General features: G+C 37.2%; 1 protein-coding gene across 4 annotated transcripts in view; it reads left to right on the forward strand.

Moving 5' to 3' along the window:
* The window catches only part of SMC5 (structural maintenance of chromosomes 5), a 55,685-nt gene that overhangs the window by 17,142 nt on the left and 11,939 nt on the right, over nt 1–26,604 (forward strand). For 3 of the 4 annotated variants that reach the window (XM_010248440.3, XM_088891150.1, XM_010248441.3), the window contains exons 8-20: nt 7,545–7,656; nt 7,797–7,952; nt 8,561–8,682; nt 8,776–8,920; nt 9,049–9,114; nt 10,676–10,804; nt 10,889–10,987; nt 11,150–11,315; nt 11,396–11,541; nt 11,628–11,691; nt 13,088–13,212; nt 16,873–16,950; nt 25,310–25,382. In XM_010248440.3, the coding sequence (XP_010246742.1) occupies nt 7,545–7,656; nt 7,797–7,952; nt 8,561–8,682; nt 8,776–8,920; nt 9,049–9,114; nt 10,676–10,804; nt 10,889–10,987; nt 11,150–11,315; nt 11,396–11,541; nt 11,628–11,691; nt 13,088–13,212; nt 16,873–16,950; nt 25,310–25,382 (1,481 nt within the window). The remainder of the gene's footprint in view (nt 1–7,544; nt 7,657–7,796; nt 7,953–8,560; nt 8,683–8,775; nt 8,921–9,048; nt 9,115–10,675; nt 10,805–10,888; nt 10,988–11,149; nt 11,316–11,395; nt 11,542–11,627; nt 11,692–13,087; nt 13,213–16,872; nt 16,951–25,309; nt 25,383–26,604) is intronic. The other variant, XM_019196418.2, reaches the window with a different exon arrangement.

The following is a 26,604-nucleotide window of genomic DNA, read 5'->3' on the forward strand; positions in this document are numbered from 1 at the left end:
TTCAAAACTTAGGGATGCAAACGGATTGGATTGGATTGGATTTGAATCAAGGTATATTTGAATCCTATCCGATACATTGTAGATCCGATTCGATCTCATCATTATTGATTCGAATTTGAATTCGATCAGGATGTCGGATATCCGAATCTGATCCAATCCGATTTAATTTTTAAAAAAAATTAAAAACTATTGAAATGAAAGGAAAAGAAAAAAAACAATTAAAATAATGAAAAACAAAAAATAGAAGTATTTTTTCAACTATTTTTGTCATATATATACATGTTTTTATAAAACAATAAATAATATAAAAAATTATAGAAATGTAATATAAATAACATATTTATAAATAAATAAATAACATATATATCGAATCGGATGGGTGGTGATCTGAATTTGATTCGATTTTTTAATTGGATCTGATTATCCGATCTGATCTTAAAATCTGAAATGGGGATATCCAAATCTGACAATATAGTATCAGACTTCAGAATGGATTGCATCATGATTCGATCCATTTGCACCCCTATCAAAACTGCTTCGAAAACTCACCAAAATTCTGTAGAGATAGCTGATAAGCTGTTAGTGTTTGTGGGGTTCCAACCCCACTTTTTATACCTGCTGTTTATTTTATTTTTTATTTAGAATAATTAGGCTGGCTGGGCCTTGTTTGTCTTTCTTTCATTTGTTTTAAGTAAGGGTATTATGGTAATTAGTCATTGTAATAGATTACAATATAAATACATCTTAGTGGGCGGCTAGAAACATAATTTAGCCGAACCCTTTCTTTCCTACTTCTCTTCCTCTCTCCCTTCCTCTTCTATTCGTGACCCTTCTTTCTCTTTCTTTTCTACTTTTTAAATCAGAAAACAACTATTTGCTGGTTTAATTTATTCAAGTTGGTATCAGATCCAAAACTAGAGCAGTTTAGGGCTCTCATGTGAGCCTAATCCAGTCGACAGCATGAGAAGTTATTGAATCTGAAGTATTGCATCTTTGTCTGATTCTTGGAGGATCACTGGAGATTCGAATTGTGCCCAAGGGGTTACACGGCCTTTGGAGAGTGCCCGGTGACCAGGAAGAGTCTGAGAAGTCAGGTAATTCAAAGATTAGGGCTTAATCTGAAGGTTAAAGGTGGCGATCAAATTCTTTCTGAGAAAGAACACATCTTTATTGAGATTGACCTTAAAGGGAACAGTTTTTAACCTTCTGGAAGCAGTGGTTAATAGAATTCTGTCTCCTTTGCCATTTCTTTAGGGTTTCTTGGCAGAGATCGACCTTGAAAGGAGTTTTTTTTTGGCAGTTCTGATTTAAGTCAATTATTGTTGTTAGTTTTCTGACAGAGATTGACCTTAATTCAGCAGTTTTCTGATATATCTGCTAGTTTCTCTAAGTTCTTTGTGAAATCCCACGGTCAACTATTGCTCCCATTTTTTCTGTGACCGTGACTGGTTCTTGAGTAGCTACAGTAATCTGGTTTTTTGGCTCTTGGGTGTTCTTGTCGACTGAGGAGTGTTTCTTGGGAATTACCAATAATCTGAAATTGATTTCTAGTAGTGACTGCTAACATCCTCTTTAAAATGGAGAAAGTTGGAAGTGAATTCAAGACTCCAAGGGAAAGTTTTTTAGGGGCTGGAAGTATGATTGAAAGTTCTTTTCAAATTACAACTATTAGGTTCGATGGAACAAATTACTTGGAGTGGGCACAATCAGCCATGATGGCAATTGGGGGTAGAGGTAAATTAGGCTATGTAACGGGGGATATAAAGAAACCAGCAAGCGAAGACACATCACTTGCCAAATGGGTTCAAGAGAACTATTTGGTGATGACATGGCTGTGTAATTCAATGCAGCCTCACATTAGCCGAAATTATTTATGGGCCAAAACAGCTAAGGAAATCTGGGATAATATGAAAGATACCTACTCCCAACCTCTTAATGTTGCTAGGGCTTATGAACTGAAGCGTGAAGTGAAAAATCTCAAGCAGGGGGAGAAGCCAATCTTCGTTTATTTTGCTACTTTGAAATCTTTGTGGCATGAAATTGACCATTTGGAAACCATTGAATGGGAGAGTCAGAGAGATGCAACTACCTATAGCAAGCTGGTTGAAACAAACAAAGTTTTTGAATTCCTAGCAGGTCTGAATTCAGATTTTGACATAGTAAGACAACAACTTCTTACCAGGGATAGTGTGATCTTGTCTCAGGCTTATTCACTAGTGCACAGTGAAAAGAGTAGAAGAAAAGTGATGTTACAAGTTCAACCCATGGAATCAGCCCTAGCAGCAACAAAACAGAAATTTGGGAAAGATCAGGAAATGGAAATAAAGAAGGAAGATAAAAGGGAGATGTTTTGTGATCATTGTAAGAAGCCCAAGCATACTAGGGATACTTGTTGGAAGTTGCATCCCCATCTTGTTCCAACTAGATTCAGAAATAAGAAAGGAAGTGCTAATATAGCAGCCAACACTGACAGTGCATCATCTTCCAATACAAGAACCACATCTATAGATGCCTTAGCTGCTGTCTGGGCTGCCTTGACACAATTGGAGAATGAAGCTGGTATTTCCAGGTCATCATCTCAGTCTTCAACTGTTACTCCTGCCATTCCTACTTCAGCTTTTGCTACCTCAGGTACAAGAGCTACATCATATCACACTTCAGCCCCAGGTAATACTAGACCCTTCTGGGTAATAGATTCAGGTGCTTCTGACCATATGACTAGGTTATCCACCTTGTTTACCACCTACTATTTATCTTCAAGCAAATACAAAGTGTCTATTGTTGATGACTCTCTTGTTCCTATTTCTGGCAAGGGAGACATCAGGCTGTCGGATGCCATCTCCTTGTCCTCAGTTTTGCATGTCCCTAAGCTTAGTGCTAACTTGCTTTCAGTTAGTAGTATTACTAAGAATCAAAACTATGCAATGACTTTTTTTCCCGATCATTGTGTGTTTCAGGATTTGGAAACAAGGAAGGTGATTGGGATTGGCTGTGAGACGAATTGAGTTTACCTGCTTGAGCATCCACAGGGGAAGGAAAGTGAAGTTGGAGATTGTTTGTTTCTTAGTCTTTGGGTCAGATTATGCTTTGGCATAACAGATTAGGTCATTTGTCCTTTGGGTCTTTGAAGAGTCTGCTTCCAAGTTTGTTTGAATCAGTCCAAGTGTCTAGTTTGAAGTGTGAAAGCTACTAACTTGCAAAACATTGTAGGTCAACTTATTCTTTGAGCAATAAAAGAAGCAATATTCCATTTGAAATTGTGCATATTGATGTTTGGGGGCCATATCTTACTCCTGCCATGGGGGGTACAGATACTTCTTGTTATTTGTTGATGATTATACTTGTTTCTCGTGGATATACCTCATGCACTCTCGAGATGAGGTTCCTTCATTGACCCAAGCTTTCCATCAGATGGTATTGACCCAATTTGAAATCAAGATCAAAATTTTCAGATCTGATAATGCCAAGGAGTATTTTGCAAAACCCCTGGCATCATATCTTCTAGACCATGGAGTTATTCATCAGAGCACTTGTCCCCGTACACCTCAGCAAAATGGGGTTGCTGAGAGTAAAAACAGACATATTTTGGAAGTAGCCAGAAGCATTATGCTCAACTCTAATGTTCCCATACGCTTCTGGGGGAATGCAATCCGTACTGTTGTTTACCTTATTAACCGAATTCCCTCACGAGTTTTGGACATGAAAACATCATTCAACCTTCTTATCCAAACAAGGACTTGTTCGCTATTCCCCTTAAAACCTTTAGGTGTACTTGCTTTGTTCAAATCCTGGCACCTCATTGCTCCAAATTTGATCCCAAAGCTGCTAAATGTATTTTCCTTGGGTATGCACAAAATCAAAAGGGGTATTGTTGTTATGATCCTGTTTCGGGAAGGCGTTATGTGTCCATGGATGTCACCTTTTTTGAGGATATGCCCTACTATCATAGGGCCTCTCCTCAGGAGGAGAGTCGTGAGGAAGGGATTTCAGCCCCAGAAGTTCCATTACCTATCCTAGTTGTTGAAGGGGAGTGCCGTGAAGAGGGTTGTCAAAAGTGTAGGGAGTTGAGAGTGTATCACAGACAGTGATGGAGGCAGGTTGGTTCTCGTTCACAGCAGTCCAAGCCGATCCCAACACCTCCTACAACTTTAGATCCAGGCATTACACCCATTGTTGAGCCCACTATTGCAGATACTTCACCTAACACTGTTGAGCCTCAGTCCTTTCCTTCAGATGACCTTGATCTCCCAATTGCAATTCGTAAAGGGAAACGTCATTGTACTTCATCCACTGCTCATTGTATCTCCCAGTTTCTCTCTTATGGTCGTCTCCTAGAATCCTATAGATAATTTTTGGCATCTATTGCTACCATTCCTATACCCAGAACAGTGCAAGAGGCTCTTCTGATACCTGAATGGAAGGAAGCAATGCAAATAGAGATGGATGCACTTATTAAGAACAACACTTGCGAACTAGTTTACTAGTCTAAGAGGAAGAAACCTATTGGATGCAGATGGGTGTTTACAGTAAAATATAATGTTGATGGCTCTGTAGAGAGGTACAAGGCCAGATTGGTTGCAAAGGGCTTCACACAAACTTATGGCATAGACTCTATGGAAACCTTTGCACTAGTTGCAAAAATGAACACAATTAGAGTCCTACTATCTATGGCTGCGAACTTCTCTTGGCCACTTTTTCAGATGGACGTCAATAATGCTTTTCCAAACGGAGATTTGCAGGAGGAGGTGTACATGGAGTTACCTCCCAGTTTTTACAATACAAAAGCAAGAAAGAAAGTTTGTCAACTAAAGTTTGTATGGGCTGAAACAGTCTCTGAGAGCTTGGTTTGACGGGTTTAGATTGGCATTAGAAAAGTTCGGCTACATGCAGGCTCAATCACACTCTCTTCTTTGACCTTACTTGCTGTCTATGTGGATGATATTGTGGTGACTAGAAGTGATATTAATGAGATAGATGCTCTTAAGTAGAATCTTCACAAAGAATTTGAAGTAAAAGACTTGGGAGAACTGCGCTATTTCCTAGGAATTGAGGTGGCTCGATCTAAGCATGGCATCTTCATCTCTCAAAGAAAGTATGTCCTTGACTTATTGGAAGAAACTGGAAAGTTAGGAGTAAAGCCTGGTGACACACCCATTGAGTTGAACCATAAAATAAGTGCAGAAGGTGGAGAACCTCTTGAGGATAGGGCTATGTATCAAAGGTTGGTTGGGAAACTTCTTTATCTCTACCTAACACGACCAAACATTTCATATGCTGTCAGTGTTGTCAGTCAGTACATGCATTCTCCTAGGACCACTCACCTTCTTGCGGTGGAAAGGATATTTGCTTACTTGAAGAGATGCCCAGGGAGAGGCATACTTTTCAAGAACAATGGACACATGAAGATAGGAGTGTATACAAATGCTGATTGGGCTGGATATATTGATGACAGAAGATCTACCTCGAGGTATTGTGCATTTGTAAGGGGGAACCTTGTTTCTTGGAGAAGCAAGAAACAAAATGTTGTTGCTCGCTCTAGTGCTGAAGCTGAATACAGGTCCATGGCCAATGGTGTTGCAGAAGTGTTATGGATGAAATCTTTGCTGGATGAACTTGGAATTGACTATGAGAAACCTTTGATGTTGTATTGTGATAATCAAGCAGCAATTAACATTGCCCATAACCCAATACAACATGATAGGACTAAACATATCGAGGTGGACAGACATTTTATCCGAGAGCGTGTTGCATCTCAAGAAGTGTGTCTTCCCTATGTTACCTTTGACATGTAGCTAGCTGATCTCTTTACTAAAGCGGTCACAAAATTCAGATTGGAGACAGATTTACGCAAGTTGGGTATGACAAATATCTACTCCCAACTTGAGGGGGAGTGTAGAGATAGCTGATATGTTGTTAGTGTTTGTGGGGTTCCAACCCCACATTTTATACCTGCCGTTTATTTTATTTTTTATTTAGAATAATTAGGCCGGCTGGGCCTTGTTTGCCTTTCTCTCATTTGTTTTAAGTAAGGGTATTATGGTAGTTAGTCATTGTAATAGATTACAATATAAATACACGTTAGTGGGCGGCTAGAAACATAATTTAGCTGAATCCTTTCTTTCCTACTTCTTCTCTTCCTCTCTCCCTTCCTCTTCTATTCATGATCCTTCTCTCTTTCTTTTCTACCTTTTTAAATCAGAAAACAACTATTTGCTGGTTTAATTTATTCAAGTCCATTAGTCAGGGTTTAATCACTCCACAAAAATCAGAAGTTTAGTTCTCCATACACACCTTCACCCAAAAGGTATCTTATAGAGTAATGTGTCTTATAGATTTTTTATAATTAAATGTTACTAATTATTAATTACTTTATTAATTTTCAACTGTTATTTAATAACTGATTACTCTACTAATAATTCTAACATTTCTCATTATTTTAAATCATTTTTAATTTCCTTTATTATTTTAAAATTATTTAATATGCATTACTTTTTGATTAATGTATTTACATATTTTATAATTATTTATTATTAGTTGCTTTATTGGTTGGTTATTTTTAATTATTAAATTTACTATTTATTAAATGTTTTAACATTTTTTATTATTTTATGATTATTCAATATCTATCACTTTCTTGAGTGGTATATTTACTTTTTCTTTTAATTACTTGTTATTATTATTTAAATAATTTATTTAATATGTATTAATTTTTCCTATTTGCATGAACCAAGGCTTTAGGTATTTGCAAGGTCTTTGGTTTTGTTAATTTTAGAAGTTAATAGGGTATTTTTAGTGTACAACAAAAGTAAAAAGGTAATTTAGAAGTTGATAAACTATTACAAAGCTGTAAACCAAATATAAATTAAAAAAATAATAAAGAAATACATATTTTCAAAAAAAGGCTCACATCTGGGCTGAGGCACAAGGTGCACTAGGCATGCACCTTTTGAAAGGGGTCGTACTTGGGTTCAAGCCAGGCACATACATTAGAATGTGCTTCACTTGTGCTTATGGGCGCACCTTTTAAAACACTGGGTTGGAGAGACTTTAATTCCAGCTTTTTCATATGTTATTGTCTGGACTTTTCATGTTAAAGACTGGTAGGTACTGAGACAGCGTCTATGGCATAGGCTACTTGAGGGATTGGTAATCCAAGTAGGGTTTACTGAGGGGGTAGTGTTTCCTTTTGACAAGAGTTGTGATTTTCTGGATTCCATATTTCTTAAGAGGTATTTCTGCCTTTAATTTAGAATTTATATGAGTTCGCAGATATATGTGAGGTTTTCAAACTCTTTCATGGAGGTGGAGTTATTTTTTTTCTATGTCTAGGTTATTGAAAATTTGATCTTTTCTTTTTCCTTTTGATCATTTCAATGGTTTTGATGAACTGGAATAACTATTACAAGAATTTCTTAAGTGTCATTTCAATGTTACATATTGGTTGTTTTTACTATGAAATGTGCTAAATTCATTTTTGTTTCTAATATTGTAATTCTGGGTGTTTTGTTTGGCACAAACCACTAATGAAATAATTGATTTTGTAGGAAACAGAAGGAAGTGAAGTTAAAACAAGAAGCTGCTTGTAAAAAAGTAAGCAATCTTATAAGTAACAACAACAATAAACGTATGGAAATCCTAGACACAGAAAGCCGTTTGGTATGTCAAACATATTCCTTTTGTTTCTTGTGATTTTGTTTATTACTATTGCTAGTGCAATATTACTCTGGAAAAGGGGGGGGGGGGGGTGATTGATATGTACTCAAATTGTGCTTAACATGTTTGCTTGTATATGCAAGGGGGTGCAAATACAAGGAAAATATGAAGAAATGAAAGACTTAAGAAAGCAAGAGTATTCTCGTCAAGAAAGAATCTCTAGAGCTAAAGATGAACTTGCTGCTTCTCTGTCAGAACTTGAAAGCTTGCCTACCTATGAGCCTCCCAGGGATGAACTGGTGTGTTTGGATCAATTTGTTCTTGTTGCTTCTGTAGGCTATACCTTAAAATGTGTAGATCCTAATAAGATGAATTTATTATGCAGTTTCAATGTGATACTGATTTTAGGGTTGATATTTATCGGTACAAATGGCCCCATGTAATTTGGGATAAGGCATGGATGATGATGATTTATCAGTTTAACATGTAATTACATCTTTTCTTAATTTTATTGTCCTTGTAGTTCTGAACTTCTGATGGTATCAACAAGTAACCCTTACATGCTATATTCATTAAGTAAATATCATCTTCATCATCCAAGCCTTATCCCCGATATATAGATTTGGCTACATTAATCCTGTTTCTCCATTCCATTCTGTTTAATGCTATATCCATTGTTAAATTATTTGCTCCTAAATCATTTCTTACTACTTTGACTCATGTCCTTTTTTGTCTACCCATACCCCTTCTAGCCCCTCATTAAGTAAATACTTGGGAACTAAAATTTATGTTTTCATTGCTGATCATATTTAAGAGATCTTATATTGGATTGATTCATACAGCTTAGGATTAGATTCTGGTCCGTGACATGACTGAGAAATGACTGTGTAACTCTTTCTGTTAATAGGATAGATTAGCTACTCAAATAAAGGAGCTGCAAGTATCTGCAATTCAGAAAAGAAACCAGAAGTCAGAAAAGGAAAAACTTATACATCAGAAGAAGGTTTCTCTTAGACAGTGCTTAGACAAGTAGGGTTCTGTTTGGCTAACATTTCATTGATTGGATTGTCCATCTTTTATTTTAACAACTTTTACTTGACCTCTTTGATGCATTCTTTGCAGATTGAGAGATATGGAGAATATGACTAATAAACTTTTACAGGCTTTACAAAATTCAGGATCTGAAAATATTTTTCAGGCTTATCAATGGTTACAGGAACATCGTCATGAATTAAACAAGGAAGTTTATGGTCCTGTCCTTATTGAGGTAGGTCTATGTTCTATCTAAAGTCAGATTATCTTTTTTTTTTTTTTTAACTGGCAGATTATCCTTTTATTAAGGAAATGAATGCCAATTCTGTTCTTTCGTAATTTCATTTGGAATTGCATTCTCAGGTTAATGTTTCAAGTCGTACTCATGCAGCTTACCTAGAAAGCCATGTTCCTTATTATGCATGGAGGGTATTGTTTTCCCCCAACTGTTGTTATTATTTTTTTTTTTTCTTTAGCTCTTGTTTATGTGATTCTAGCTACCAACAGCCAGATATTTTCTTCTTTCCTTGATAGCCTCACATCTGCTTCAATAAATGTCCTTTTACAGTACCATATTTTCATGTGTTTATTTCAGCATTTCCTTGATCCATCTTATGCACTCTAGAGACCCATAAACCCTTGTTATTTGTAACATAGCTATCTGGAGTCCCATAGCCTGTACACTTTGTTGAGATTTTCTATATTTCTAGGGTACCATCAAAGGCCATGGTATACATGTTTGTACTTGTCTAAAGATCCTTTGGACTATGGAGTATGTTCTTTGTAGAATTCTTTTTTTGCTTATATCTGTTGGTAATTCTGTAGAAGCATGAGTGAGGACAACCATTGGTCAATCACCATGAAATAATTTTTTTGATCTATAACTAAGATATAAAATGGTCATTACCCAATATGTGTACAAGAGTACAGATTGGAAAGATCTCAGAGAAAGGATAAAACATCTCTGAAGCCCCCAACTCCACAATACAAGTATTCAACCCCTCTTTGGAAGAATTATCCAATTATGCCATGCTATATGTTAATTATGATCTCATTGATGTATTATCTGGTGTAGGAAGTATTTGTAAACCTGGATAGAATTGATCTGTCCTAGGTTTGGTAAAGACCAGTCTACTTGAGAGTGAAACAGTGTGAGAAACATATGTACAGGTGTCAAAGAATCAATCATTGTACAAGTACAAGGTAGCTCTTATGAGGGGCCAATGTGTATATAAATATGTTTTCAAGGACTATATAACAAATAATAGGACATAAATAAGACGAAAACAAATAAGTGGCAAATACTCTTCATCCCTTCTACACTCACCCTCAACCATAGTTTTCAGGTGCCAATGTGAATTTAGGTGACTAGGGAGCACGTAGGTGATGTGTTTTGTAAGTAAAAAACTCCTTTTTTATTTTGTTTGCATTGTAAATTAGTAATCAACAATTAGATACCAAACAGCACCCATGATAAGTTTTCTCATATTTTTTCTTAACATAAAACATTGACATAGTCTGTTTGCATGATCTTAGTTTAGATTTTAGAATATAAATGTTCCCAAAAAGAATTGATAAAAAAACTCCCAAAAAAGAAAAAAAATCAAGTATACAAAAGAAATATAAGGCTGTTACCCAATATTGATTGCTTTTTGGGTCTGGGGACTTGGGAGGGGTAGACTGGATACAGTCTTAAACTTGCACAAAGTGGCCTCTCTCCGACATGAACCTGCATTCTCACACTTATGAGGCTGGGTTTTTACTATTATACCAAGTAATGGCCCCGAAGTATACAACAGAAATACATGTAGAAAATATGAGAGTTCAGAGTTGTCAAAATCTTTTGTATCTATGATTTGCTTGTGATGTGTTATGTTTTTAACTCATTATTGGCATTTTATATGAATGTGATTTTTGCTGATGTATTTTAAGTTTCTTTGTATCCATACATATTTCTGATTGCCATTTTTTGCATATTTGTGAATTGCAGTCCTTTGTTACTCAGGATGCTGCTGATAGAGACATGCTAGTCAAAAGCTTGAGCTCATTTGGTGTTCCAGTTTTAAATTATGTAGGGGATGGAGGCAGTAATAAAGTACCATTTGAAATTTCTGAGGAGGTAGTCATCATTGGACGTCTCAATTCTGTTTGTAGTATTTGATAAATCATTTCACTTAGGTTTTCATTACATTATGCTGAGCAGATGGACAAGCTGGGCATCAATTCCAGGCTTGACCAAGTTTTTGATGCTCCTACTGCTGTCAAGGAGGTTTTGACCAACCAATTTGGATTGGACTATTCAGTATGCTTACTTTTTATTCTTCTTTTTTTAAAGTTTAATTAATGAAACATGCATGTCAGTATTTGATGATATATTCCAAGATGTCTGAAATTGGTAGGTGTGTTTAGAGAACATTTTGGTTTGATGGATTTTATATCTGTATCTTCTTAAATATTATTCCAGTATATTGGGACGAGGGAAACCGATCAAAAGGCTGATGAGGCCCCACGGCTACAAATTTTTGATCTTTGGACCCCAGATAATCATTATAGGTGGTCAGTTTCTAGATATGGTGGCCATGTTTCAGCTAGTGTTGAACCAGTACCTCCTTCACGCCTTTTCCTTAGTGGTATGTATCTAGAAACTTTTATTTCCACAATCTGTGGTCTACATTCTATATTTATACTCTTATATTGTCACATTTTACAGGTACGGATGTTGGTGAAATTGAAAAGCTGAGGTCCAGGAAAAAGGAACTGGAAGAGACCATTGTTGGTCTAGAGGAGAGTTTTAAAACACTTCAGACTGAAGAAAGACATTTGGAGGATGAAACTGCTAAGCTTATTAAACAGCGTGTACGTTGTAATGAAAATAAAGATAAAAAAGGCATTAATGTAATTTACATGTTTGTACATGTTCAATTTATTATTCGTTTCTGCAGGAGGAGATTACTAACACTGTACAGCATGAGAGGAGAAAACGCCGTGACATTGAAAATCGTATAGGTAAGTATTTTATTAATAGGCAAATCACATAGGCAAGGCACATTTCAAGGGTTGTGCCTTGCTCAGGCCCAGGTGCAACCACTTTAGAAAGGTACACACCTGGTGTGCCTGGTGCACCTTGTGTCACAGCACAGGCACGTGTCTTTGTTGAATTTGGTTCTTTCTGTGCTTTCTTAAGCATGGTGGCTGGTTTGGGGTTAGAGACCCCAAGCCCCTGATGAGCACCTTGAGGCAAGCCCAAATAAGTCCACACTAGGGCCTTAAATTCTTGAGTAATATTTTTTAAATTTGTTTTATTTGTTATACTGAAGAATTTAAGCCCAAATAAGAGCTTGCAAGCTTCACATGCTTAAATTGTTGAGTGCTTGAATATGTTTTATATACTATGTTTAATTTTATTTTTACATTTTCACTTTGCATATGCTTTATGTGTAAGGGTGTCAATTGGACTTGATTTGGTCCAATCCGATCCAGTCCAATGTGAGTAATTATTTTGGACCATTTTGGATTGGTCCAATTCAATGTATGGACCGTCCAATCTGTTCAAATTCGTTTTGATTTATATTGGTTTCAACCCAAACCCAGTCCATTTAACACCTATATTCTTATCTTGTATCAATGGACCAGATACTGGCTTAATCCAATCCAATCCAATATAAATTTATTACGGACAGACCAGGCCCAATCCAATCTAATAAATATTTTGGACCGGATTCGTCCAATCCAATATGTCTTGTTGGTCCGTCCATTCCATCCAAATTGATTTTGGACTGGACGGGGTCCAATCCAAAACCACTCCATTGACACCCTTATTTATTGTGTTATGTTTATGCATTTTAATTTGAGCTAATAGGCTTTTTCAAACATTTAAGACATCCAGGAGTTTGGGCTATATTTTTGACAGAAGCTAGAGACTCTCTGGAACTGCTAAATGCAAAATTGAGTTGGATTCCAAGGGATTTAAACTCTGTTGCAGATGGTTTAGCTAAAATAGGTGCCCATTTGGATGCCTTATACGGCAATAAATAGTTTGATTCCTGTGTAATCCTCTGGGGTTTCCCCTTTGTTTTGTACATCTCCTCATGTACTCTCTCATTTATTAATAAAACTGTCACCTTTCCTAAAAAAAAAATCTGTACTTTTTAATTAATATTATTTTTAATGTTTTTTATTTTTTGGTTTTTATTTGTTTTTTGTTTTTTTGCATTCTTATGCATTTTTTTGAAATGTTTTAAAACTTTTACACCTTGGTTCAAAAAGGTGCACGCCTTGCCTTGTGCCTTGCACTTTTAAAAACACTGCATATAGGGAAGTGTTTAGCTGGTCGCCTTTTCACCTTTTTACCTTGTAGTTCAGTGTTTCTTTGAACGATATTAATTTGTGGTATTGTTTCCAGTGCAAAGGAAGAAAAAACTAGAGTCTTTGGAGAAGGAAGACAACCTAGAGGCAAATATGAAAAAGCTCATTGATCAAGCTGCAATGTTAAATATGCAAAGGTTCAAAACTGCTATTGAAATGAAGGTGAGGTCGTAGTCACCCAGATTTCCTGCTTATTGTGTGTGTGATTATAATCTTTTACAAGCATAAAATTATGTGGGGCTTAAGGATTTTGTCAGGTTATATAGAAGGGGTTTTGTTTAACTGGAAGTCTGGAATGCTAACATGCTATATTGTGTGTGTAGAGGGTATGAACATAAAGCATCTGTCCTCTGAGTTTTTTGTGCATCTCAATACATACTCTTAACTTTTTTTAGTAAGATAAAAATTTATTAGAAAAAAATAACAAAATATGCTTTTGTGGCCGAAGCGAAAGATCAAAACTATATGTAGGTATAGTAAGTCCCTGCCCTACTTAAAAGTTACCAACCAAATGGACACTGGCTGCTCCTAGACCCAAAGAGATAAAAAAATTCAAAATCCACCTGACCTGCAAAGATAGTGTCCTGCAAGCTTCCCCAAATGCCCAAAATACTACTCTGCACCTTACCACCACATCTTGCACCTATGATACCCAGATACCTGTACAAGGTGCTATTTTATATCAGATAATTCAATTTTTAGTGCAAATTTCGTATGTGAAGCTGCTCTATTTGGTTAGCATAGCCTGCCACACAAAGAAATCACCTGTTTTTTTTTTTTTTTTTTTGTTTTTTGATGAGTACAAACAAATCACCTGTTAGCAGCTCCTCTACATCCCTTGGTGCCAAAAAGCAGGATTCATGGACACATCTCTCATAAAATATAGTTTATTTCATTAGACAACATGATGAACTCAAAAAAGCAGGATTCATGGACACATCTCTCATAAATAAAATTTTATTTTAATTTATTATATCATCATCATCATCATTTAAGCCTTGTCCCAACTATATGGGGTTAGCTACATGAATCCTTTTTTTATCAATAAAAGAAAGATTCATTAATAGATTAAGAAAAAGATTACAGAGGCTAAAATATCTTAACTTCCCAAAAGTCCAAAACTGCCAACATACACCCCAAATACAAGAGCAATTACAACTGAGCCCAAAAAACCAAACTCCTATTCAATGTTTTAAAACGCAGAGGCGTGACACGAGGCATTCCACTACCTAGAGGCGTGAGGCGTAAGCCTCCTTAAGAGGAGGGGGAAGAGGAAGAAGAGAAAAGAGGATCTCATTTTTCTTTATTTTTAATAAAAACCTTTTGTATTAAAAAGAATGAAGATGAATAACACTAGTTGAAAGGGGGGGGGGGGGTCTTGTCGAACTTCAATGTAAATGAATTGGCACTTCTCTTTACCCATGTGCATCGGACTTCAATGTCCTTAGTCAGCCATTTAAATTTCCTCTTTTCACTTCTGTAGTTCCAAAGCCTCAAGTTGTCTTCTTTTAGCCATCTCATTACAGTCTCAGAGTCTCCTATGATCAGTTTGTTAATATTTCAGGTCTTTAGCCCTTTGTACCCCTTCCAGAGTTGCTAATATCTCAGCCCTCAAGGAATCTCCCACTCCGATTGGGCCAGAACACAGCTATCACATTCCCTTTTGCATCCCTCAAATAATCCTTTTTTGCCATTCCATCTCTATTTAGTGCCATATCCATATTACTTTTAGCAACTTCAACCCATGCTTTTTTGGTGAATATAATTATTATATTATAAAAAATATTGGGCAGTCAAGAAACAACATGTACAAAAAATGAGTATGGTAGAAATGTGTATGTTGAGATGGATGAGTGAAAAAACTAGAAAGAATAGGGTTAGGAATGAAGTCATTTGAAAGAACCTAGGAATAGCTCCAATAGCTGATAAAAGGTGAGAGTAGACTAATATGGTTTAGCCACATGCATAAAGAACCGCCTACAACACCTGTAAGAAGTGATCTGTTACAAGTTGAAGGGGCTTGAAGGTCTAGGGGCAGACCAAAAAGGACATGGGTCAAATGGTAAGAAATAATTTAAGCGCTCGTAATTTAACAATGGATGTGGCATTTAAATGCTATGATTTTTATGTAGCTGATTCCATATAGTTGGGATGAGGCTTAGATGATGATGATGATGTCTATATTAAATGCTATGATTTTTATTATTCTTCTTAAAGCGTTTTAAAAATTGACCTGGTTTCTTTCTAGGTGATGGGTCACTAGATTGACCATTTGGGTCAAATGGGTCAGACCATCAAAAGATCTGAGCCCTCAGATCGAAATATTAGGGCATCTTCTTTCTTATATATAAAATAAGCAATGTTTTCTACCCATGGTTGAACCATTCTATTGGACCATTTTACCTGTGACTGGGTCATGTTTCCAGGTCTGTTTCACCCTCTGAATTATTTGTTGGCAAAAAAGGTTGAGTTGGTCAGTAATCCGATGGCCCAGCTAGTTGAACTGGTGATCCGTTCGCACCAGTAAGCAGGTCACAGGTTAGATATAGTAAATGTTATTCCGTTTTTTGTATGTCTCTCTCTCTCTCTCTCTCCAATTTAAACATAACTAATGGACCCATCATTGTCTCTAGGTAATGGGTTGATTGCTATATAACAACTTAAATAATAAGTTACAATTTACCTTACAGTTTCAAAAAAAAAAGTTACAATTTACAATTGACACATAAAATAACAGCCTTTGCCTATTTGCCACGTGGACATACTAGTTGTTTCATTGTTTTCAATATATCAATGTTAGTTGGAAAAGATCCACTATACAATGGATCATAAGTTATGTTTAAATGGTAGGACCATGTATTAGAGTCCCCTATTTGACAGTTTAAATGGTTGGACCACTGTTACTAGAGGCTTCTAGAGTGGGGATTTGTAATTTTGCAGAGTTGGTGTGGTAAGCATTTCGGTAAATCTTCTTGATTAGCCCTGTACTTGAATCTAAAACATGTTTTGAGGAGTTGGACAAGATTCATCTTGTGGATACATGCCAATTTGCAAGTCCCCTTTGAAGGCTAGTGCTCTTGCAACACTGCAAACAATGCCCCAGATGCCCATTTCACATCCTCTAGTGCTCCTAGAGGAACCTCCCATAGATGACATTGGTAAAACCACCATTTTAGGTGCCTCCTTTTCTTTTTCTCCCCCTTCCCTTTCCTCTAGGCACTCAAAGGTTCCACTACCGCTAGAAAACAAGTCCCCATCCACTGCCCTTTTCTCCTTTATCTCCCACTCATCTAGTTGCTGAAAAGTCACCTTGGCATATGTCTTACCAGTTACCACCCAAGGAAAATATGCCCAGGGCCTTACCAACTTGAACCTTACATCACCACCCTTGATATTGCAATCCTCCACCAGGCTCTCCTTACTTTCTACCAACATACCATTGATCCCCAATTCACTACCACTTGAGTTATCTCCTATGAGAGGCCAGGTCTGATAATTCTGAGGAAGAGGTTCTGATGATTGATGAAGCACCCCCACTGGACTTCAGTCCAACACTGCAAGTACTACCTATGCCCCCTTACCTTATTGATGCCTATTGTAGTCAGATGAACAATCAGGGCCTCTAATGCCCCAACTTCTATTACCCTTGATGAAATCATACCCTCTTAATAAATCTTTTTGATTACTCATGATTAGAAAAAAGAAAAGAATAGAAGACTATATGGTTATGATGTCTGATATTTTGCATGCAATTTTCTTTACTGAGCTTTGTGTTCTGAGTTCTGATATATTATTTTTCTTGGGTAATTTCCTTTTTTCTAGAATTTATTGATTGAAGCTGTTTCCTTGAAACGGAACTTCACCGAAAAGCACTTGTCATCCATTGAGCTTGACAGAAAGGTACTCTAGCAACTTTTCTTGTCACTATGGGGTTTTGGCGATTATGATATGTATGTGTTTATTTGAGCTTTGCAGCATATTCATCATTAATTGACTAGAGTAAATTTTTGGGTCTTGGGAACAGTTTTCTTGTTTGTGCTGATAGTTTGAGTGAGTGCACTATTTCATTTTAGTTGACAAGTGTTGCCTTATTTTGTTTATTATTTACTTCATAAATAAGATATTTATTAAGGGGAGGAAGAAATTTATTTGTTTATCTATTTATTTGATAAATAATGCATTCATTAAGATGAGAAAACAAAAAGTATGCAGCAGGGGGATGCACCTCATACATCTGAAGGGAATACCCTAATCCTAGCTCACAAAACAAACCATTAATGTCCCAAAATCTTTTAAGAGGTAATACAATCACACAAAACCTCCTATCTGCACATCTTCTCAGTCTCTCTTCCCTATACCATATTTGCATCCCTTGCAAATCTAGTTGGGAGTGTATTGGTGGTTCTGAATCTTCTGATAAGGAATCTGTCTGCATACTATCATGAGGGGCAAAGTAGGAGATATCAAGCATGAATATCACTTTAATCGGATTTTAAAGATGGATTGAAGCAATATATTTGGTAAAAAGGAACCGGGGCAAGCGAGGATTGGTGAATAAGCTAGACCTAGCAGAAATGTTCAAGGCTGGACTTCTGTAACCAAGAAAAGAGAAGTTGCTAACAAGGTGAAGATAGGAGAGGAGTTTTGAGGGAATTGTCTCAGACAGGTATGTTATTAGATGGTGTCTGGTTGGAGGGGGAAGGGGTTTGTCTCTGCAAGGACTCAAGGTTGACTCCAATTTTTTTTATCAATAACAGATCTGAGAAACTTTTAAGTAACATGATTCCAATATGTAATAGTGTGGCAAACCAGATTGCCTGCTTCGTGATTCAACCCATCCCTTGGCCTATCCTGGACTTCTAGGCAGTATTGACTGATGTCCAACCCATCTGCCAAGATCTTGTGATAGCATTACTACTAACATGATTCATGATTAATAACAAGGAAAATTTAGTGATAGTTTTCAAGAAAGCTTTGAAGATTGAAGTCTAAGACAGGAGCTGGAAGCAAGGTCCAAATGTCAGTGTTTGTAGACTTAGAAGTGGAGGGTGCTCAGTACAGATGGAGGGAAAATGACAGACTTCACATTTTCCATGTTGAAGGGGAAGGGGATGTCATAATTCTTTGTGGATGGTACAACTGAACAATATCAAGAAAGGAGAAAAGAAGGAAGTTATATGCTAAGGAAGTGGAGAAGTTACCAGAAAATAGTTGGTGTAACTGGTGATTGTTCTCCAGTTCTTTTGCAGGTTATTAATATATATGTCCTTGTGAAGCTGTTGGCTCTTTGTGTATGTTGTTTTATTTTTTAGGGCTTTCCTACCATTTTTAGGTTCTTTTTCTCTTTCCATCCCCTGTTCTGTCTATTTCTTTGCTTTTGAATCTTGTCACCTAGCAAGGAAAGGTTAGCCTGATTCTAAGTTTTTCCTCTGCATCATTTAAGTTCTCAAGCATGCAAATTCGTTTGCTTGAATTCAGGAGCCTTGCTAGGAGGTGGGGGTGGGGAAAGGAAGTAGCAGTAGGTACTTGGTACAGGTGCCAACTTGCTTGAGTTAGCCACATCATTGCTCAATGCAGCAGAAATATGGCTGGTTGTGTAGGGAATCTTCCAACTTGAACAGAAGGCCTGAAGAGCAGAAGGGTTTGAACTATGTTCTCTAGTGATAATAAGATAAGTTTTCCCACTAGTCTCTTGTATCTTTCTAGATCATCCAATAGCTCCCCCTCATTATCAATCAGTGATTTAGAAGATGCACCTAGGCGCATAGGCGATGCACATTTTAGGGTATGTGCCTCTCCTAGGTCCTAGGTGCAGCCCTTTCATGCGCCTTGTGCCTCAGCACAGACATGCCTATGCGCCTAACTCCGAGAACCCCCTACTCGCTAATGTTGCTCATTCACTAATTCTAATAAGATATCTTCTTAAAAGGCAATTAAAATTATAAAATCATTATTTTTTGTGAGAATTAAGAATTTAAGACCCTAGCATGGACTTGTTTGGGCTTCCCTCTAGGGGCTTGGTACAAAGGCGGCTCATAGAATCAGGAATGCAATATGTTTTACATCACATTAGCTACTTGAAATAATGCAATTGAGGAAAAAAAGAGATTGTGGGTTTTACATGCTTGAAAATGCTTTATATATGTTATTTATCAAATAAATTGCTTTATGATAAAGTTCAGATCTGTATACATGTTGGTTTCAGATTAATCAGAGAAGAAAAGATAAAGAAGAAAGAAAGAGAAAAGAGGGGGAAGAAAGAAGAGTGAAGAGAGAAATCTGGTTTGAACAGGAGAGAAAAATCAGTCCTCTAGTCGGCCAGGATGTATTAATATTTCTATTTTCCAATACAAAATGACTCTTGTGCCCCTACTTAAGTATGGGACACATCATTTAACTCAATATTACACCTCATATTAAACATAAACAAAAGGACTAATCTACCCCTACATAATCGACACTAACACTCCCCCTCAAACTGGAGAGTATATATCATATAATCCCAACTTGTTACATATGTAGTCTACTCTTGCCTGACTCAACCCTTTGGTGAACAGATCTGCCCATTGGCTTCCTGTGTTAACATAAGTTGTACTTATTACTCCACTAAGAACCTTCTCTCTCACAAAGTGGCAATCAACTTCTATATGTTTTGTTCTCTCATGAAAGACTGGATTGGAGGAAATGTGGACAGCAACTTGGTTGTCACAATAAAGCTTCATCAGTGTGTCAATTGATTACCTCATCTCCTATAGAAGGTTCTTCAACCACACCAACTCATAAGTTGTATGTGCCATGGGCCCATGGCTCTGTATTTAGCTTCTGCACTACTTCTTGCCACCACTGTCTGTTTCTTACTCTTCCATGTCACCAAGTTACCCCCAAGAAAGGTACAATAACCTGTAGTCGACCTTCTATCAGGTACAGATGGTTCTTAGTGGAGTAATAAGTACAACTTATGTTAACACAGGAAGCCAATGGGCAGATCTGTTCACCAAAGGGTTGAATTGCATCCCAATGAGGAACCTGAGGATTCTGCATAAATTGACTCATCACACCAACTGCAAATGAAATATCTGGTCAAGTGATAGTTAGGTAGTTTAGCTTACCCACTAACCTTTTGTACCTTCCTGGATCTTCAAACTCCTCACCCATATCACTACTCAACTTAACATTCAATTCCATAGGTGTTTCAGCTGGTTTGGCACCCAACAACCTTGTCTCATCCAGTAGATCAAGGACATACTTCCTCTAGCACAAGTTAATACCATGTTTGGACCTTGCTACCACTATCCCTAAGAAATATTTTAGTTTGCCAAGATCCTTTGTCTGGAAGTGATCATGCAGAAAAGTCTTCAACTTATCAATCCTGAACCTATCACTACCAGTAATAACAATATCATCCACATATACCACCAACAAAATCTTCCCAACATAAGAATCATAACTAAATACTGAATGGTCAACTTGGCACTGTTTCATGCCAAACTTTTTCACTACTTCAATGAACCTTCCAAACCATGCACAAGGGGATTGTTTAAGTCCATAAATAGCTTTCTTGAGCTTACACACTTTACCATCCTCCCCTTGAGCAACAAACCCGGGCAGTTGCTCCATGTATACCTTCTCAAGAAGACCACCATGCAAGAAAGCATTCTTGATATCAAGCTGAAACTAGGGCCAATCATACATAGCATCAAGGGAGATCAAAACACGAACAAAACAAATATTGGCAACAAGAGAGGTCTCTATGTAGTCAATACCATATAACTATGAATAACTCTTGGAAACCAACCGAGCTTTCAATCTCTCAACACTACCATTAGGCAAATACTTGACTGTGTAAACCCACTTACACCACTTATTGTTATGAGCCACCCCGGAGAGATCTTTCAATCTCTCAACCGAGCTTTCTAAATATTGCTGAAATGGTGTATAAAAATATTCTCAGCCATTATCTGAAGGTAGGATCTTAATATGGACACCAAATTGAGTGCGGATTTCAGCATGAAACTTTTGGAAAATAGAAAATAATTCACTTCTTTCATAAGATAAAGCCATGTCATCATTGAATAATCATCAACAAAAATGACAAAGTACTTGTATCCATTGTGTGACACTATTTTATTTGGACCCCAAATGTCTGAATGGACCAAAGAAAAAGGATTTGATAAACGATACTCGACTCTAGGACTAAAGGAAACCCGGTGATGTTTCCCATACTGACACGACTCACAATCCAAAGTAGAAAGACGACTCAATGCTGGAACAAGTTGCTTCAGAGCTTTAAGAGACGGATGACCAAGTCTGCAATGTCACTGGAGATGGGAGAGAGACGACTGAAGAGTTGTTAATGAACCACCACCACCAGTACCATCAATCGGAGGCATTAAAACATTGTTATCAACTACCTTAGTGTTTGGGTCAATAGGAGTTTCAATTGGCTTAGCTCGTAGTAAGCATGAATCCAACAAATCAAGCACATACTTCCACTGTGAAGGGAGATTCCCCACTAAGACCTTGCCACCTCAATTCCCAAGAAATCAAGTCCTTGGTTTGGAGTTGTTGTTCCAAAAGCTATTTCAACTTATCAATTCCTCATGTATCGCTCTCTGTAATAATATATCATCAACATATACTACAAGAAAATCTTGCGTAATGAAGTATCTCTACTAAAGACTGAGTGATCAACACCAGTGTTTTAAAAGGTGTGGGAGGCGTATGCCCGGAGGCGCTCCCAAATCGCCCTGAGGCGTATGACAGAGGCACTAACACCTCTGAGGCGTATGCCTCATCTGCAAGAGGCGCGTACGCCTCATGCGCTTTTTTCATGAGGTGTGCTAGAGGTGTATGCCTCATGCGCCTCATGCACATTTTATATAAAAAGACAGAAAAAAAAGAAAAAAGAAAAACATGAAAAGAAAGGAAAAGAAAGGGAAGGGAAAGAAAAAGAAAGAGAAGAAAAAAGAGAAAAGAAAAGGAAAGGGAAGGGAAGAAAAGATAAGGGGAAAGAAAGTGGTTTGCCCCTACCCCTTCAACTGGGGTCTTCGCCTTTCAACTAATGTTGTGCATCTTTATTCTTCTTTGTATAAAATATTTTTATTAAAAATAAAGAAAAAATGAGATATCCCCTTCCTCTTCATCCTCTCCTTCCTCCTCCTAACCCCCCTCCTCTTAAGGAGACTTACGGCTCCTTGTGTTCGGGAGGCTTATGCCTCTTGTGTTCTGAACTACGCCTCACGCCTCTAGGTAGTGGAACGCCTCGTGTCACGCCTCCGCGTTTTAAAACATTGATCAATACTATAGTGATATGATCCAAACTCCTATACTATAACTAGGAGGTTGATCAACACTATAGTGACATGATCAACACTATATTGTCACGCCTCTGCATTTTAGACGATAAACCACCTTCCTAAGCCTACACACCTTTTCTACCTTCTTCTGATCAACATAACTAGGAGGTTGCTCCATATACACCTCTTCTTGAAGCTCACCATGAAGAAAGTGTTCTTAATTTCAAGCTGAAACAAAGACCAACCAAAATGGGAAACCAAGGAAACAATCACCTGCACAAAACCCATTTTGGAAACCAAAGAAAAGTCTTAGTATACTATAGTTAACTCCATATGTCTGGGTGTACCCCTTTGCTACTAACTATGCTTCATAGTGATCAACATTACCATCATGGCAATGTTTAACAGTGTAAACTCATGTGCACCTTACTATTTGTTTGCTGTGAGAAAGGAGGTGAGCTTCCGGGTGTGGTTGGATTCAGAAGTATGAAATTCTTCATCCATTATGTTCGTCCAATCAGGGGATACAAATACAAGGCTTTTTGAACAGAAGAGGGACAGATAGTGGAAAGAAGAGACACAAGTTGAGGGGGACAAATAAGGAAAGTGGTGTAGACTAGGAGATTATTGTAAAGAAAAAGGGCACATTCTCAAAGAAGGAAACATAAAGGAGAACAAAGGACTGACAAATGCAGCTTCGAGTTTGAAAGCAGCCACTTTGTGCAAAAAATGCCAAAGGTTAGGACTGTATCTAGTCCACCCCTCCCAAAACCTCAGATAGTTGGGATCCTATATAAGGCATTATATTAAGTAAAATTTCAAAAACATACATTCATATTAAAAATATTGGTTATTTCTCCTACAATGTTATCCATTCAAGTCTTTTTATATTGGAAACGGTAACTTTCATTAAAATAACAGTTAAATACAATAGTGTCAACCGGTCAGAGCATGATTGTTGACCCCATACAAATCTCAAATCTTACAATATAGCCCAAAACGAGCTTTCCCTGAGAGTCCCCTACTTTGCCAAATTGTCAGCTACAGAATTGGCTGATCTCCTTATCCATTTGAAAATTACTCCCACTTCCCTTGCTAGGCAAAGTATTTCCCTCATCTGTTGTCTAAGGGCCCATACACCCAAGATTTTTGTCTGCAGCCATCCTATTAGAAGTTTAGAGTCTCCCTCTACCTCAAGGTTTTGATATCCTCATTGCTTGGCCAATCTCATACCTTAAGGAATCTCCCATGCCTATTGGGCAAGAATAAAGTGCTTGCATCCTGCCCTCCCCATCCTTGGAAATTCCCCCAACTCCAGAGGGCCCCAGGTTTCCCAATGAGCTTCCATTGAAATTCAATTTTACTCTTTGTTGTGCCACAGGTGTCCAAAGGGGCTGAATCACACTTTGTGCAACTAAAGAGTTAGCCATACAATGAGGATATTACTCTCCTTTTGTTGAGAGGCAGGGAATAAATAGATGGGAATCTGTCTTTAAGAGAAGTATCCCCAAACCATACATCTTCTCAGAAACACACTATATTACCTGCACAAGCATCATACCTGATATTCAAGAGGAAGGAATGTAGTAAGCTGTGAATTGCTTTCCAAGGAGACGACCGTGATGCCCTAGGATCAAGACCAGCACCCCATCCATTGTCTGGCATGCCATGTATGCTTATGATGGCCATTCAAGTTTTTATTTATCTATAGTTGCACCTAATTGTGGAATGCGGATACTTGGCAAATGTTTCTTTGCTGCAACTTGATTCATGAATAGAGGCCACCAAGACCAACATATGGTAACTTTTTGGGCTCTAAATGGAATATCACATTAAGAATTCTGGGTTGTCTAGGGAATTTCAGTAATGACTAAACTAGCAGACCTACTCCAAAGTCTCCAACATATAATTGGGTCAAGTAGGGAGATTCGTTAGATGAACCCACCTATTTTCGCCATTTGGAGGGATCTTGTGCATGGTTTAAAATGTGTATATACTTTATAATATTGCCACAAAATATTGCTACATGGTTGTTGACATGGAATGTTTCCAAAATATATCTCAGCATATTCGACAATGCTTTAAATTACTTTGCCACATGGAAGATTCCCAGGTTCACTAAAATTGGTAGTAGCAAATCTGCATTTATAAGAGCAGAAAATGAATTATTTAAGATTGAGTACCAGGCTTTTTTATTTTTTCCTGTAAAGTTCTTTTAATGTGTTTGCTCATGGAACTAGAGTAAGTTGGAAGATTTATTTTCCCGAATATCATGCAAATCTGCATTTATAAAGTATGTTTGCTAGCATGCAAATCTGCATTTATAGTTCTCCTTTTCTTCTCAAAAGCAAATGCATAGAACTTGTACCTCCTATTATGGGCATGATTCTGTTAATGGGATCTCATAGTGAAAAGTGTGAAATCATACTGCAATGACGAGTTGAGGAACCAATTGTTCTTTTAATATATGGTGTTCTAGGTTGCAGCTGCCATGCTAACCATTGTAATTAGAAGTGTGCACACAAACATGAAATATAACTGGGGTCTCTGGGTACCTATTTTCCTTACTGCAAGCACTATAACATAGATTTGTGCGTGTTTATGCCTGTTTGCATGCTAGCAAACATACTTTGTATGTATATAGGCTTATGTGTGTATATGTAGAGCCACAAATACATATTTCTTAGCAGTTACCTCTTGAAACCGATGGAAACTTACAAACAAAGATGTGTTGGCTGCAAATATTCTCTTAAATCCTCATTCTGTTGCTCCTTTCGACCCTAAAGTGAACTTTCTTTGACTTTGAGAAGATAATGTGCTTACATCTTTTCTTTGCATGATCTTCATATTACATTCTTTTTGGTTTTGCGAACATACTCTGGCCAAATAGATGTCTGTATATTAAATTTTAGTTATTGCCTGATCATGTTTATGAAATCTCTTTTGCCTTGAGGATGGATTAGATAAAGGAACTGGAAGTCAACTTCAAGCAACAAGAAAAGCTTGCTATGCAAGCATCTCTGCACCTTGAATACTGTAAGTTGTTATTTTTAATTTTGAACTTTTATTTCTTTATTTGAACAAGTTTGATAGGATCAATAGTTTGGAAAATATTTAGTTTCCTAATGTTTTTGGGATCCAGCATTCCAGGCAGTTGTTTTTGTATTCCTTTTTTTTTTTTTTTGCAAAATTCAGATCTGTAGATGATTTGTCGAGTGAACAAAGTACAAAGTTTTCTTGGACCTTAAGTTGAATCATACCACTTTCTTTTGGGTTTTTTTTCAGAGATAGAACTTTTATATTTTACATGGTTTTGGTGTCTTCCAAAATGTTTTTTGGTTAGTTATCTAATGAGAGCAATATCTTCTGAATCCAATGTGAATTTTAGAAGTTATTTATTGATAGGGTGTTAGTGCATGATGGGATTGAGTTTAGAGTTTCTATCTTCTTTGAGTTTTATATGAAATAGGAAAATGAGTTAGCCAATCATCCATTCTATAATCTATATGTGCTTTTCTAAATTTGCTAGTAGAGAATTTGGTTATAGAAAAAAATAGAATTGAGTTATTTTGAGCAATATTCTCTTGTCCTTCTCTCTCTGTTTCTTTTGCAAATGTAAGGTCTCATCTCATCTGCTTTTGCTTCCTTTATCCCATCTCAAACCTGATTTTGCTCTTCTTCCAAACATGATGATTGTAGGACTTTTATCCTTCCTGTTCAAACCGCCAAGTAGCTAGGTTAACTTCCAAGAATGTACAATATTCAGAATAAGACCTATGATCTGTGTCTCTGTGACAGAATCTACCCCATGATCATTTTCACTTGCTTAAAACAGGGAACTTGACAGAAAGAGATTCACAAATTACAAATCATCTGGGAAAAGAAGTTCCCTAATAGAACATGGTCCACCTTAGTTCATTTCTGGAAGGACTATCTGTTGTTGGATCACTGGTGCTTGAGATCCATCAGGCCCCTCTTGAAGTGTTCATCTGCGAGGCCCATCAGACTCCTCTCATCCAGATGATAATCATTTGAGAGGAAAAAAATCTGATCTAGTGGAGTTGCCATTAGTTCATCAGACCTGTGTACAGATTTCAGAATTGAATAATCCCAACCTTCAATATCTCGTTAAGCACCACAAATATGGGAGAACAGATTTCAGAATTGAGCTTGACAGCTCTGAAGTAGTGAGGGTACAAAACCACACAGCTTCCTTTATAGAAACCGGGGATAGCCTGCTACATTCACATTCTTACTG

This window comes from Nelumbo nucifera, chromosome 7, assembly GCF_055504915.1.
Source record: "Nelumbo nucifera cultivar China Antique chromosome 7, China Antique-T2T, whole genome shotgun sequence".
Lineage (NCBI taxonomy): Eukaryota > Viridiplantae > Streptophyta > Magnoliopsida > Proteales > Nelumbonaceae > Nelumbo > Nelumbo nucifera.